At 36.2% G+C, this 16,657-nt stretch overlaps 1 protein-coding gene across 1 annotated transcript; it reads right to left on the bottom strand.

Moving 5' to 3' along the window:
* Positions 1-362: 362 nt before the first annotated feature.
* Positions 363-9,510, bottom strand: LOC110729421 (ras-related protein RABB1c-like). The gene is made up of 6 exons (XM_021909162.1): positions 9,159-9,510; positions 4,303-4,442; positions 4,145-4,227; positions 3,517-3,721; positions 3,352-3,420; positions 363-710 (listed from the first exon to the last, which is right to left on the bottom strand). The coding sequence occupies exons 1-6, from the start codon at positions 9,202-9,204 to the stop codon at positions 618-620; spliced, it is 636 nt and encodes a 211-aa protein (XP_021764854.1). The 5' UTR covers positions 9,205-9,510; the 3' UTR covers positions 363-617.
* Positions 9,511-16,657: the final 7,147 nt, after the last annotated feature.

Genomic DNA, 16,657 nt, shown 5'->3' with positions numbered 1-16,657 from the left:
CCCAAACCTCTCCAAACCAAACACCGCAAAATCAATTGGTGGCAACAAATGTAACTATGGCATCTCGTCAGCTAAGTAATTAGTCCACTTAGAAGCTGTCATAAAGGATCTTCAAGCCGCTCTATTAGAGGAAGGGTGATACTTAATTACTACTTAGGATGGTGCTGGAGAATAATAACTAATCTATTAATTATTTGTTAGTTAAGTAGTTTTCTTATTCTGTCGTTTTTCTTTATAGTTTGTGGCTTGTAGTTTCTTCGTTTTTCGGGCTTGCCCCTCATGTTCTCCAAAAAACAATTGTTACTAAAAATTTGTAAATTGGTTACAACGAACAGCGGGGGTATTATATAACATCAAACAAATACAGAATCACAAAACTTAGCAATCCATGCCTTCCACGGACATATAAACATAAATCATTGAAAGAAATAACAAATTAACATATAATATTTATGTCTCCCACAGCTAAATTTCAAGCAAACAAGATTTTACATAGAGATGGCGAAACAGGAATATGTGCATAAATAATCACAAATGTTGAACTAGTGTAATAAACAAACCCCACTATCAAACCACTGAAGAAGTGCAGAATTCCGGCACCAACATTGGATGGAACTTTAACCACAGCAGGCCCCGCTTTGAGAAGTTGACGCATCTCTACCAGCGGCATTTCCTTGTATACCTCCATATCCAACTTTAATGCCATAAGACTACACAGACAAGAAATTCTTAGAGGCAAACTCTACGTACAATTAACGGTAAGAGCATACAAACCAAAAGCCAAGGATTTAAACGAAGTAGTACTCTACACAGGATCCTAATTGATGAGTACTTGATACGAATCCAAAATCACATTAAATTACACCAATGATTATTTTATTCAGCTTCCACATTAGATTTTGGCATGATGCAAGTACATATCATATACAGAGACCCAAAAATAAAGAAATAAACAACACGAGTAATATATAACAGTGTATAAGGAAAAAGTTTCCAAACAGCTGATCAATTGAAACTATAAAAATAAATGGATAGATCTTTCCAGGTGAATAGATAAACCCAATGACACATTCAGCATGCAGCAGAGACCAAATGCACTTGAAACCCTCCCAAATACATTTTCCTCCTTCCTGAGGGGAACAAGGATGATGATACCAAGCCCATATAGTCATGTGTATGTTAGAGTTTCGAGTACAGTGTACAAGGAGACAAACATAAGATGCTAAGTGTGTACTAGTAGAATCATTTGCCCAACAATTGGACTTCCAAATATTCAACTTGTGGGACATAAGGAAATGAGGATATGTAGAAGAGAAATGAGATATTAGACATTTACAATCAAAACTAATAGAAACTAGAAACGCAACTAACAATTAGGGAGGGAGACATAGTATGTAACTATCTAAAAAACATGTCGAGCATCCAACTTTATATAAACATGTCAAGTCTGCTATGATGCAAAATTGCCACTGCAGGGACATTAAGTCTTGACTTTAAAAATTGGATTTAGACAAGAATTAAGAAAGATGCATATATCTCAGGAAATCAATTTAGTTACATGCCAAATAAATTTCCAATGAAAGCTACACCTTATTTGAAAAGCCCAAGAGTCCAAAGGGTTTCAAGTAGGGTTAAACAAAGACCATTGTATTAGGATTTGGAATGTCAATCTAAGTTCATAAATATGCCTCAAAAGAGGCATTTAGATTGAATAAATTCACTATGTCAAAGCAATAGATGCAATGACGAAAACATATTGCACCACTTTAATTATGTAGTATCATATTATATTATTGGAGGCATTGGACCGTAAGGGATGGAGGAGGAAGATTTTTGTCGATGACTATACGGAATAATCACTTTTGGTCCATGTAGCCGACCCCACTTATGGGATTAAGGCTTTGATTGATTGATTGATTGAAAAAGAACCATATCAATCAACCAAGATAGGTACATATCATGAGGAAATAATAAAGAAAGACAAATTACAAATTAATCTAATTCCTTTATATCACTCCATTAATTCTTAAAAGCCCCAGCAGCCTATGCCCATGATAACACCAAAGACAAATTACAAATTAATCTAATTCCTTTATATCACTCCATTAATTCTTAAAAGCCCCAGCAGCCTATGCCCATGATAACACCAACAAATTTTCTTTGTCCCAGAGAAAATCACACAAGACAGCAGCTCCATAAATAATTAAGCCATTCTGTTCCAATCATATACTCCACACTTTTACAATGCATTGACACCAAATAAATTATCACACCACTTTATGACCTCATGACCTTTATTAATTATTATTGATAAGAAGCCAAAGATAAAAGAGAGAAAATGTGAAGGACCCAAGAAAAACAATGAGAAGTGACATGACATAATTCACCAAATTCCAAATTCTAGGATTCATGCATATGGCCCAAAGCAAATTTCCACCCCCTCTCCCAACCCCAACTCCCCTCCCCCTCATGAGGCTTATAAGTGTGCTTGCCCCACTTCACATCATCCTTTCTGTGCCAGTGTTTTTCTTATATGACTTCCTAGTGAAAATACCTTAGCTTGGTAACATAACTTCCGTTCTTAATACCCCACCTGCCTTTTTGAAATGATAAATTAAACAGATAAATTCTTTAGTAATTTGTTCACATATTTGTCACTTGTAACTTGTAAATGTTCATTTGATCTTCCTTTCAAGATCTTTATTTTGCTAGCTTGAACCTCCCTATTGATCCTGATTATTAAAGAGTACAGTTGCACACATAGGGACCACACTAGGCCCAACTATGATCCATCATCCATTGAGGTTTTGAGGCATAGACAGTGTGCAGAGGCACAAGAGCAAAGAAAAGTATATGGTACACGCTTAGTGTATTAGTAAATTTTGGAGTCTGAATTTTTTTAATAGCAAACTCATTCTAGGGTAGATCGCATTTTTATCATAAATTCTTTATAAGGTATCTTGGTGTTACTATCACCAATCTTGCTTGAAGTACAGTTTACAAGAAATTGATCTTGGATTTGAGTATTAGTGACTCCTATTTTACTCATTTTTCTTAATTATTGTTGAAGTTAAGTTAAACAACCAGCCAATATTATGAGCATTTAAGACAGTGACGTATTTAAAAGGTGACAAAACACTACATGCTAAAATAGATGTATATTATTTCCTCAAAAAAAAAAAAAAAAAAAAAAAAAAGAGATGTCTATTATCAATTAGATTTAACACATTCAAAATGGAAAATCTAAAAGACCATATGATGGGGGAGGAGAGGCATCAGCTAAAGTGGTCATAAGAATCTTCCATTGTCAAAGCTTTAAATCAAAGGTGTTCCATGCAAGGAAAACCTTACCTCATTAGATACATCAAACACTCCATCCTGAATCTTCTTGTAGATTGTAGCAGCAGTTTTTATGAATGCCTAAAACCGAGTTTTCAAAAAAATAGGTTATAAAGAATTGGGGATTCCTTAAATGAACTTATCATAATCATTACAACATTCGATAAAGGCAAGTACCTCCTCGACATTTTGAGCAGTTTTTGCTGAACACTCCATGAATATCAATCCATGTTCCTTGGCAAACTGTTCACCTTCCTCGGTACTTACTGCCCTCCTGTGAGCAAGATCACATTTGTTACCAATTAGCATGATCGTCATATTTGCATTAGCATGTTGCCTTGCATCCTCCAGCCAACTTGCAAGGTGATTAAAAGTCTCCCTCCTGCACAAAACAATGGCAGATGGTATTATAACCCACTGGAAACCAACCCTGTACCCACCAACAAAATTTCATGCATGGAGCTGATATCTCTTAACTCTACAGAAAACTCAAGCAACTATCCAAAAAAAATAAAAATAAAGCAAATAGCATTCACTCTCCAGCACTGAATATAACTTTTTTGTGCCAGTATTCGGAGTACATGTTCATACTATGAGTTCCTTTCAAACTTTGCTAGAATTGTTTTTCAAAAACTAGAGATTCTAATCAGAGAGCTTTAATGAAATTTTAATCGGGGCAAGGAGTTGGGTCCATAATAAGATGATTTGCAGAGACTGTAATGAAGTCTCCATAATTGCTAATGATAGTAAGACATGCTGTGAAAACCAGAAAACTGGACTAGGAGAATCTTGGTTACGCCGTTACCTGGTGATGTCATAAACCAGAAGTGCGCCTGCAGCTCCTCGGTAATAGGATCTTGTGATAGACCTAAATGATTCTTGACCAGCCTAAAGCAGAATACAGCCAATGTCAGAACTTATGCAAATAGAGTTATCCAACTATTTGAAGAGATTGATACAAACCGTATCCCATATTTGTAGCTTAATTGGCTTGTTATCAATTGTAATCATTCTGGCCCCAAATTCAACACCAATGGTCAAGTCATGCACAGGCTGAAACCTCTTGTCTGTAAATTGCAAAAGAAGACATGACTTCCCCACTCCTGTAGAACAAAAGATGATAGTATTAGTTTCGACTTAGCCTCTATCAAAAGTAAATAAAAAGTAAATCATACAAGTATAAGTATAGTCTGTAATCATCGTACAATGGCATACATGAATTCATGTCTAGTAAACACAAAAATTTATGACGTCTTTAAGAGCACAAGTAAGAACAGCACAATATCCCCCAAGGCTTCATTCATAAATAAAAATGTTCCACCCACTAGGCTAGTCCCCCTTCCTTTTCAAAAGCCATCTAGCCAAACTCCTACATAAATTACAACCAAAAGTCTCTCAACTGTAATTCATTAGACAATGGAATTCGGCTATTCTCAAACTCAAGCTATTTTTAGGCTATAGATAACCCAAATACATTACTTTATGATGAAGATAAAGGAATTCGGTTAAATCTGTCTCGTTAGTAGGAATGTAGGACCATAAGAGAAAAATATCAATCAGTCAATAGACATCCTTGGGCACAAAGCTACACCGTAACCTGATGCTGTGTAGCAAACAAAACGCATAAGAAGAAGTGGGCATTAAAACATTAACCAGCTAATATCTTCCTTAAAATTTATTAATAGGCAGAACAGGTGATTGATGTTCAATGGCATGCACTAATGTCTGCATCACTTGTCATAAAAGCACCTTGCCATTCTCCTGCCTTCTTCACCCTTATTTTTCTAAAGAGGTGTTCAACAGCGTTTTCAAGGTACAATCAAACAAGGCCACAAGGTGTCATCAAAATCCAAGGTACAATCGAACAAGGCATGAGATGGAGACACATGCATTATCAACTTTAGGCGAAAAGCTTTGCAGAAAAATTCATGTATTATTAAAAATTTCCATCTTCTGGTGTTTTGAAGAATTACAAATGGGTGGCCAACAACAAAAACTAGACTATAAAAAACGAAAGCCACTTTCTCATAAATTAAAACACACTCTTCTCATTTAACTATGTAACTAGGATACTTAGGCTAGAAAGTTACAAGCCCCAATAATGTCAAGTTATTCAAAACATTAAAAAATATCATGACAACCTTCATAACAAAATGCCTTGCATATAAGAATAAATTATTTATCTATAATTTGTAAATGACACCTGAGGTGTGGACTGAAAGGATGTCTATCAAGTTAGTCAGCTCCCCCTACTCCTGACCGTACAGATCCTCTGGTATAACCATTCCAATGATGAAGTAGCACCAAATCCCACCAAGAAAGAAATTTAAAAGCGTGGACAATCTATATAAGGGTGGAAAAGAATACTAGAACCTTCCTTCATCCCTTGCACAAAATTTCCTATAAACTTGGAACAAAATCTAAGATATGAAAGAAATAAACTTCTTAGGCTAGTGTAATTAACACACGTCCTGTTATTGCATCCCATTCATTCCTCTTGAAGAATCATAATCCTATGCCCTAGAGCCCCAATAATTTTGTAGAAAGCGCCACAATGATATTCTGTTAGTAAAACGTTCCTATACACCAAGCTTCTTCAGGCTTATAAACACCCATCCAAGTCACAACTCACAAAAAAGTATCTCATAACCATATAAACTAGGAAGCACATAAACTTTTGGGACTTGAGATACTTTGTTTCAAAACCTTATAGTTCTTGTGCTAACGAAGAATATAATTGGTTGGGACTTGAGGTTTTCCAAACAGATACATTTCCTAAACCTGGCAGTTTTCGTGCTACATTAAAAATAACCTTCTCTAGCCTATAAACTACCCCCACAGGAAACTTAAAAGGGATATCGTAGTACATAGAATACTATTATTAAAAAAATAATGATAATAAGCAAAAGTAATACTATTTAAAATAAATTAAAAAAAGGGTCATATATCCCCTTAAAAAGTCACAAGTTCTGCATCTAACTAACTCCTATAAACCTTCTTAATGACCGATTCCCAAGACTCCTACGATTATCCCTAAAAGAAGACTAAAGTAATTAAGAAGTTTTTCACCAGATAACATAGTAACCTCGCCAAGGAAGCAAACTTATCTTTGACATGGGCTCCTTAATACCAGTGAAATAAAACTTGGACAAATAGATCCTTAAATTATGAGAGCAACTTACAGGACTGACAAACATAAAAGACAATTATAAACTTCTCAATTTCATAAGAACATACCCAAACTCAAAACATGACTTGAACAAGTAAGAAGAAGACAGGAACACAAGAAACCTCAAGCCCCCTCTTAGTCAAGCACCGAGAACAGAGATAAGCTCTATTCATCTCTAACCAAAACCGAAAAATCTAAAATTTACTCATCCATCACTTTTTTCAAAAATTTCAAGAGAGCCTATACAAAAGCATTCTCTTTTTTTACCGACAAAGAAGAAACTTATATTACATACGGAAGCTTAAAATAGCATCCCTGAGAGACATAGTTCAAAACAAAAGTGGTAGAGGGCTGCCAGGCTGCTGAAAGGAGAAAATTAGCAGAACATGGCACCCTTAAACCACCAACCCAGAATAAAATAGTAGCTAAAAACAGAAAAATTAAAGCCGAAATAAAGGAAACATGAAGAGACAGTGAGGAGCCTATAGCAGACCCAATGAAAACAGTTGCAGCAGGAGGATCAGTTGCCACCGATATAGGCCAAGGAGGTGGCCAATTCTTCGGTGTATGTCTTTGTGAGCACAGGAGGAGAGAAGAAGTGGTATGTCGGATCATCTGCAACCTAAGTTCTGCCAATTTCAGCAAGGCAGTGGGCTAATCTGTTGGCTTGACGCTTGACATGGAGGATGGTAACACTCCATTCCTTTTGAAGAAGCTTCACCACATCGTTGATGATGTTAGAGAGTTCATGATCCATGTAGTAGAAGGAATTCTCCAGCATGTATTTGATAGCTTGAGCATCAGTTTCAATAAGCATCTCGAAACTGATGCTCAAGCTATCAAATACATGCTGGAGAATCCCTTCTGCTCTCAAAAACTAGTTCATATAACACCAAAGCACCCACCCTTTTGAAAATCAATGATAACCTTACTACTAGAATTTACATAGGTGATCAAGGGGAAAGGGTAAGAAGATATGACTATAGACACACCTTATAAACAACAGTTGTGGGAAAACTCATAGGCCTAAAATCCTAACCATAGGTGATCCATCCTATTTCGGGGCTAGGTAATAAAAGTTAACCTAAGCTCTTGAAATACTTAAAAGAGAAACCGGATAATCACCTTCCACAAAACTAATAAAATCACCATTTACAAATATCCCAACTAGCGTTCGAATGTTCCTAAACATCACTAAATGAACAACTTTTATATCTTTAATTTTAGAATCTTATAGTTAAATTAAGTGTCATCATAAATGAATTTAATAAATAAGATACTTGTACTCTGGTAAAAATCTATAACAAATCATTAAATGTTTTGCTTGATTAGTATGTTTACCAAATGAGAAACATTTATAAGGGATCGAAAAAGGTATTTTTTAGAAAATTATCAACTGGGATTACGAACAATGATTTCTTCTTCATTCTTAAATCGAGAAGAACATAGAAAAGGACCAAACGGAATGCTTTTGTCGCATGGGTTCCTTAGTAAGCACACAATCTAATCACAAATACCTCAATGGACGAATGGACAAATTAATGATTGAAGCCATCTAATCATAATATCATCAATGTTTTCAACTCCACGATTGGCCCAGCACTTATCGTGCCAGGCTACCGCTGTTAATACTGAGAGATTAATAACTCTTACAGTATGACCCAATGTGTGTGTTTCCACATGAGATCAACTTTATTGCAAAACGATCTCTAAGATATGACAACAGAAAAGGGCAGAAGTCCATGAAGCAGCATTGCAACCATTCAAACAAAAGATCAAGGGGAAAGGGTAACAGCTAATAATTTTCTGTCCATAGGTCAACTTCGTATTCAAGACCAAACTAGCCGGTGTTCATCCTGTTCCAATGCTAATAGAACCCCCCCCCCCCTCCCTCCTCTCTCAATCCACCACCCTCCTTCCCAAACAAACTGTAAAATAAATTACTAAACCTATGAAAGTAACTACATTTGATCCTTGCCCTTTAACACAAATAACATCAGATTCCATACACTTCCACACCTCATTCACACACACTCACTAAGATGATCAAAACAGAACCTTGACTGGTTACAGTCAGAGTATCAGCCTAGTATGAATGCCCCTATAATGCGTAATTTACTCCTAGTATGCATATCTTTTGGACAGTTATCACCTAAAGCCAAATCAATGAACATAGATGATGAAGCATTTAATATGAATATATAACCCAGAAAACCATTAACGCAGCAGTTTTGGTTACATTTTCTCAAAAATTCCAAACTGGGACCGTCTGACCGTGCGAATTCTCAGCATAAACCTCTAACCAATCTCTCACTGAATAAGCGGTCATCAAATTAACCCAAGATCTAACAGAATTAATGCTTAAAACCCAAAAAATTATCATCAAACAACCAAATCATGCGGTGATAAACTACTAACAACCTGAACCTGCGCTTAATTTTCAATTAATTATAATTCCATGCAAATAACACAACAGTAACCCTAAAAAAAGTTTCCATTATAAAATTGAATCAACAACAAAAATTAAGAGAAATTCCTCCAACAAGCAACATGCTAGGGCGTAATCGCACAGATAAAAATCAATTAAAAGCGAATTCATAATCATGAAACAAATTTTGCATAATAATCAAACGGATGAAGAATCAATTACCGGTATCTCCGATGATGATGTATTTGAAAAGGTAAGCGTATGACATTTTCGCCGATTTTACAAGCCCTAATCGTAAGAACGATGCTCAATCAATCGATTGACGAATTGGGAGAAAAATCGAAAAAAGTCGATCGAAAATTATAGGTTAAATTGAAAGATAGTGAGGATTTTAGGAGGAAATAAGGAGGAGAGATGATAATAAGAAGTCAAAAAAGATGAGAGTTTTCTTCGTTTCTCCTCTTTGTTAAGAAAAGAGGACACCTTGTAAACGCTGGCAGTTTCAGGAGTTTTATACGGAGTTAATCAATCGACTTCGTATCGTTTCATTATTTCGATATTCTATACAGTTACGGCAAACAACTTCATCATGTACTTAAGGAGTAAAGGGTGATCATGCCGACATCCGGCGTGTACACGTTGGCATGGGAAGAAGTGTTAATTCGGGTTAATGGTTTGGTTTCGAGTATAAAGCGGGTCCGTTTGAAATAGTTGGTTATGATGGTGAGTTGTTTGGACTTTGGAGTAAACATAAATACAAGATACTTAACTTTGTATTTATTTGTAGATGATGTACTGATGTTTGGAGTGAAGCAAATAGGATACTGAAACAAGTTTTAACCTTCTACCGCCGGTAAACATTTGTAAAAATAAATGAAAAATAAAATTGCTGACATTTCATAATTAAAAAAAAAATTAAATATTTGACATAGAAAAAAAGAAATTAAAAAAAAATACTCTGCATTAGACAAGGGTTCCTCTCTGTTCTCTTTCCTTTCTATCTCTTCTCGCATATTTGTTCTAGCTCATTCCTGTCATTGTTTTTCTCAATCAAGCTCACCCCTCCTCTTCACTCCTCTTTGCACTTGTGATCCCCTCTTTCTCATTCAATTTGGATTTTTGGATTCTTTTTTCTCGTTCATCACTTTCGTACGTGGTTTAAATGGTCAAATTTAACCATAAAAAATCCATATATGGAATTTTTATTGTCGAATTTGACCATATATAGAAGATGAAATTTGGGATAGGTTAGTTGAAATTTGTGTGTTTTTGTTTATTTTATTGTGATTTTTTTTCTTTTTAAATTCTGTTAGTTTGTTTTTAGTTTATTTCGGTTTTTGATTAGGTTTTGTTTGTTGTCTTTTTTATTTTTCCTTTTTTGGGTTATTTTGGTTGTAGTATGGTGTATTTTATAGTGTTTTTATGGGTTTACCGTGGGGCGTGGTGGGGGAGTTTGGGGTGGTGTGCTGTTTTGTGGGTGGTATTGGTGCAAATGGGTGGTATTTGGTCCGAAAATGGGTGGTAATTGGTCCAAAAATAGGGTGGGTGTTGGTAAAAAAAAATGGGTATGTTTCTTTTTCTTCGTTTTTGTTGTGCTTTTGGTTTGTTTTTTGTTTAATTATTTGGGTTTGATTTCATATTTTAGGTTTGATTTTTGTTTATTTGGGATTAACTTTAGATCTTAAGTTTCATTTTTGTTTATTTGAGTTTGATGTTTGATTTGGGTTTGATTTTTGATTTGGATTCGATTTTTGTTTATTTGTGTTTGATTTTTGTTCATTTGAGTTTAATTTTTTATTTTGCTCTGATTTTTGTTTAATTTTGGACATTTTTATATTAAAATCGAAGGTAACCGGCTGGAATAAGTCATTGTCAGAAATATTACCTCTGATGATCTTTTCACTATCTTATTTGCCATGGATCAAAGTTCAATACCTTAGTTGCTACAACTATCAAGGTTTAGTACCTTCCATTTCTATTTACTCGAGCTGTTTGGGTTAATTTTGAAAATAAGTAGTAAATTAAATTCGTTCAACTATTTTTTTTAAAGTTTCAAATTAAGTAGGGAATAATCAAGATGAGTCATATTAGTATGACTTGAGATAAGCTAGGTTGGAAATGGGTTAAAGAGGGTTTGGGGTTCATATTGACTTGGGTTATAATCAAAGTGGGACATATCTAATTCTGGTTGAACTAGGTAAAAAATGAAAACAAGCCTAGTTGGGTTAAATTGAGTTTGGTTTCTACTAGGTAAAGTTATAATCAGGTTAGGTTGTAATCAAGGTGGCACGTATATAATTCATTTCGAAACAAGTCAAGTAAGATATAAGTACAATCTAGCTAGGTTAAATCATATTTAATTTAGATTCATATTAGGTCAAGTCATAACTGGATCAAATCTTAAATGATTTTTGTTAAACTGCTAGCAGTAAAGGGACTTAATAGCTTGCAAACAAGTCCCAAATGAGCTCAATCAAAAGTTGCTCATCAAGAAATTTAATAAAGTTGAACAAAATAATAGGCATGTTAATTAAACTAGCTTTACTCGAACAATTTCATGTGTTTCCTAATTAGTGATTGCAAACATCTATCTAGTTTATCACTCGTTAATAACTCTTTATAACTTGAAAAAATTCTTGTTTATATTTTGACGAAATACTTATTAGTAATATAAAATGACATGTTAATTCAATATTGGTTGGATTGGATTCATTTAAAACGGTAGCTTAGGTTGTAAATAAGTGGACTTAAATTAGTCTGTTCAAATTAGGTATAATCGGATTACAGTTTTAAATGAATTGATTTCTTCGTGTTTTTCTTGAGTTATACATGGTTCAAGTAAAATCGGCCACAAGTCGTAAACGGTTTGAGTACAACTGGTTAAGGGTTTAAATTTACAAGTTTGACCTTAAAAATCAAATATATATATTGATTGATAAATCTATTATTGTTTATGTTTTTATTACCTATAAACAAATCAAGTGAGCAAACAATATTATAGCACCCCAGATCAACATGAGCCCACTAGTAGATATTGTCCTCTCTGGGCCCTATCCCGTAAATATTTTCTTAGGTGTAGGATAAGAGGTCCTATCCAAAAGGCCTCTACTAGGTTGAGGTATCAACCACCAAATAAGGATAGCTTCGTTTTTCTCAAGTTCCAATGTAGGAGCGCCATAGACGCCTTCTTCCTTCCTTTAAGGAACCTGCATCCTGAAGGAACAACAGGACACCAAAATGGGCTCCAACTCTGATACCATGTGGAACACCCCAGGTCAACATACATGAGCCCACTAGAAGATATTATCCTCTCTAAGCCCTAGCCCGAAAGGATTTGCTTTGGTGCAGGACAAGAATTCTAAGGTTGTTAGGAAAGTTGTTAGTTAGAATTTAATTTCTGTTGTTTAGTTTCTATAAACTTCCTAAGGTTGTTAGGAAAGTTGTTAGTTAGTTAGTTAGTGTTTGCTCTGATTAGTTTCCTATTCTAATTAGAAGTAGTTATCCTATTCTAATTAGGATGCTTGGAGCATAAGGTTAGGGGTTTGTCCTAACCCTTGTAGGAGTACTATTAGATGCCTCTTATGCCTGTAAATTGGAGGTAATTTTGTGGCTTTTGTAGGGAAAATGACTTTTCCCAATGGAATTTCCGTCGAAAACACTTTTCCGACGGAATTCAGTCGTCGGAAGAGATTTTTCGGCCCGAAAAAGTCAGGGAAATTCCGTCGAAAAATGCTGAAAAAAACAAAAAAAAACGCCTACCACCACCAGCCCTCACCTCACACAATCAGCCCAAACCCTCACCAAACTCACCGAACCAGACCCGCCCAAAAGGCACCCAACCCCACCAACCAGACCACCCACAACCCCACCCAAACTCCACCTAACCCCACCAACCACAACCCAAAAAATTAAACTGAAAAAAAAAAAAAAAAAAAAGAAAAATAAAGAAACGAAACTAGATCCCCAACTAGATCTACCTAAACCACACCCAACCAGGTCCACTAAGACAGCCAACCAAAAAAAATATAAAACGAAAAAAAATTTAAAAAAAAAAATAAAAACATACCATAATAGAATTTGTTTGAATTCCATCTTGAATTTGGTTTCGTAAGGCCGATTTCGGCCATGAAAAGTCTAGATCTACAGTTTTCATAGTTGAATTTGACCTTAAAACCCTTAAAAATAAAAATAAAAGGGCATTAAACCCGTGTGTCAACGGTATTAGAGGTGAATGCAGTGATTTTGGGGTTAAAACATTAAATAAATTAGAGAAGAAAAAGAGAAGGAGAAGAAGAAGAGAAGAGGAACGAGAAGAGGAGAAGGAGAAGAGGACGAGAAGAGGAACGAGAAGAGGAGAATGAGTATAGGACGGGAGAAGAGAGCAAGAGAAGAGGAGATAAAAGAGAGAATTTGAGAAGGAGAGGAGGAAAGCTGGAAAGAGAAGAGTGGAGAGAAAGAGAAAGAGAAAAAAGAGGCCACTACTAGAAATAGGCTAATTTCTGACGGACTGTTTCCGACGGACACGTATTTCCATTGGAAAGATCAGAAATTCCGACGGAATATTCCGTCGGAAATTTAATTTTCCGACGGAATTAAAATCAGTCAGAATATTTCGTTGGAATTAATTATATAAAAAAAAAATCGGTTCTCCCCCTTCATTTCATATCTCTGATCTTTTCTCTCTCTTTCTCCTATCCTTTTTCCTCTTCTCTTCCCCCTTCTATCTCCTCCCTCTTTCTCTCTCCTCCGCCCTCTCTTTCTCTCTCTTCTCCTTCTCCTTCCTTCATTTCTTTTATCTTTGTTTCTCCTCTTCGCTTTCCTCTTCTCTTCCCCCTTCTCTCTCCTCTCTCCTTCTCTCTCCTCCGCCCTCTCTTCTCTCTCTTCTCCTTCTCCTTCCTTCATTTCTCTTCTCTTCTCCTTCTCAGTTCTCCTCTCTTCTCCTTCTCCTTCTCCTTCTCACGCACACCAACACCGCTGCTAAGTAACAAACACCACCACCGCCGCTGCGCAATTAACACTACCACCATGAGTTTTGTTTTGATTATTTTGAAGGTTTTTTAGGCCAAATTCGACCATTAAAAGCCTAGATCTAGACTTTTCATGGCCGAATTTGGCCTTGTTAAACCGTTTTCGTGGTGAAATTCGAAGCCCATTTCAATTCAAGGTATGTGTTTTGTTTTAATTTTTCGCTTTTCTGAGTTTTTTCTTTGTTTTTTTTTGGGTTTTAAGTTGTTGTGGGTGGCCGTTTGTTCTAGATCTGGGTGGTTTCTAATTTTTCTTGGTGGTTTTGGGTGGTTTCGGGTTTTTTGTGTGGTTTCGGGTGGTTTGTGTGGCGTGGGTCTGTGTGGTGGTTGTGGGTGGTCTGTGTGGCGTGGGTCTGTGTGGTGGTTGTGGGTGGTTTGTGTGGCGTGGGTCAGTGTGGTGGTTGTGGGTGGTCTGTGTGGCGTGGGTCTGTGTGGTGGTTGTGGGTGGTCTGTGTGGCATGGGTCTGTGTGGTGGTTGTCGGAAATGACCTATTTTCTAGTAGTGGGCGGAGTGAAAGTGGGATGGGGGCCGGGGTCGGTTACAATAGAGTTTAGTGTTTGGTTTTTATTTTTTCTTTTTTTTTAAATTAAATTCCGATGGAAATCTGTCGGAAATTTCCGACGGAATATTTCGTCAGAAAGTTCATACATTCCGACGGATTAAAATTCCGTCGGAATTGTTTTAATTCGTCGGAAATATCCAACGGAATATAAATCTGTCAGAAATTTCGATTTTTTCGCCGGAATTACGTGTCCGTCGGAAGCTGTTCGTTGGATTTCGACCTGATTCTTGTAGTGACAAATATTTAGCTTTGCTTAAATGTTTTATTTGCTAATTTTTTATTCAAGTATCTAAGGTTGTTTGAAGATTAGTTTGTCAATTATTAGTTTGTCAATTCTTAGGAGGTAGTCTAGGATTTGATTTTCAATATTAAATACATAGTTTTAGGTAGTAGTCTAAGTAGTTTGAGTAGGCATTGAATTTCGTTCCATGAGGTTGTTGCACTCAAGGTCAAATCCGATTAATTTAACGTTTTTGGTTCGAATTGCTTATCAAGAACGAGTTATTTATTCTAATTGTGAGATTTCTAAGTCTTTATTAAGTTAAGGGGTAAGAATCCACATCGGATTCGTGGGTGTCGGTGGTGGTTCGTGGGTGGCGTGATGCGTTGGGGTGGGTTTGTGGGGATTTCGATGGTGGTCCGTGGGTGGCGTGATTCATGGTGGTGGGTTTGTGGGGGTCTTGGTTAGGGATGTCAATGGGGCGGGGCAGGGCAGGTGTTGGCCTTCCCATCCCCATCCCTACTTAATATTTTCATCGCCGTCCCCATCCCCATCTTCGCGGCGGGCCCCATCCTCATCCCGGCGGGTACAATTCCAAAACCATCCCCGCCCTACCCCCACTTGGATATCCACCCCCACCAAAGACCCGCCTAATCCCCATCCAAGACCCACCTAATCTCTGCCTCTCAAAGATACAATCCTACATAATAAATATAGATTACAATAAAAAAAAAACATTCTTAATATTACACACTTTTTTGTTTATAATATAAGTGTATTATGAAGTATTATAATTAATATTTTATTTTATATAATTAATTTATAAAAGGAAAAATTGCATTAAATAATACGACCTTTTCTCCGTCCGCTAAAAACAAGTTGACCTTTTGTTTATTTCAGAATAATACGACCTTTAGGGGTACTCCGCTTTAAACAGGTAAAAAAACTGGCAACCTACAACTAATAAGTCAGCAGGTTAAAAAAAATTGGTTGACCACCATTTCCCTCCCAAATTGCATAGGTGGCTTGCACAAGTGGCAATTAATGACTCCAACTACCCAAACTTGAATGCTCTAAGTTTCGTACTATTGCGCCATAATTGAAGCTCACCTAAATTCGTACTGCTAATTGGGGAAGACAACAGAAGCTATTGCGCCGGAAAACACCCTGACGTTGGTTAATTGCGTCGGAATTCGCCTGGAGTTGCTTAATTTAAGGTACGAACTGACCACTGTTGATGTTTTGTTTCCATTTTTTCTGGGTTTTGTGGAATGATTCAATTACGCATGTTTATTTATTTGGGGGAATTAAATGTGTGAAAGTAATTTGTGTTTTATTATGCTTGTTGTATTATTGTTTGGTTGCGTCGAAGGTGTTTGCTTTGTTGTAGTTCAACTGTAATTGGATAGGTGAATTTAGGTGTTTTGGGGTTTTCGTTGATGCGATTTAATTTTGCTCTGTGTGTGATGATGTTGTTGGTTACTGTGGTTGATCTTAGGTGACAATGAGCAACAATAGCTTATTTGAGAATGTGAGTTTGAGGTATTGGCATGGAGGCAACTTTAAAATTGTTGGTAATGGAGAGTTAGTGTATATGTGTGGTAAAGGAAGGACATTTCAGGTTTCTCCTGATGAATTATGTTATTGGGAGCTACTTGAATTGGGAACAAAATGTGGGGATTATATTAACATTGTTGCCCTATATTATTTAGTTCCTGGGAAGTCTTTAGCAGATGGGTTAAGAAAGATAGCAGGGGATGCAGAAGTATTAGAAATGGGAGAGATAGTGATGAAGCATAGGAGTATTGATGTGTATGTGTTACATAGTGATAAAGAGCCACAAGTGTCAGTAGAAAATCCTAGTACTTCTATTAGCCAATCAAGCTCAGAACACATTACCACACCAATTTCAAA

Source organism: Chenopodium quinoa, unplaced genomic scaffold (genome assembly GCF_001683475.1).
Source record: "Chenopodium quinoa cultivar QQ74 unplaced genomic scaffold, ASM168347v1, whole genome shotgun sequence".
In the NCBI taxonomy this organism is placed as follows: Eukaryota; Viridiplantae; Streptophyta; class Magnoliopsida; order Caryophyllales; family Amaranthaceae; genus Chenopodium; species Chenopodium quinoa.
This window is presented reverse-complemented; position numbering and strand designations above follow the sequence as displayed.

Excerpts from the sequence above, each read along its gene's own strand:
- LOC110729421 (XM_021909162.1), bottom strand. The coding sequence starts at position 9,204 with ATGTCATACGCTTACCTTTTCAAATACATCATCATCGGAGATACCG. Across the intron at positions 4,443-9,158 it reads CATCATCATCGGAGATACCG|GAGTGGGGAAGTCATGTCTT; the intron begins GTAATTGATTCT and ends TTTGTTCTACAG. Across the intron at positions 711-3,351 it reads TGTTTGATGTATCTAATGAG|TCTTATGGCATTAAAGTTGG; the intron begins GTAAGGTTTTCC and ends TTGTCTGTGTAG.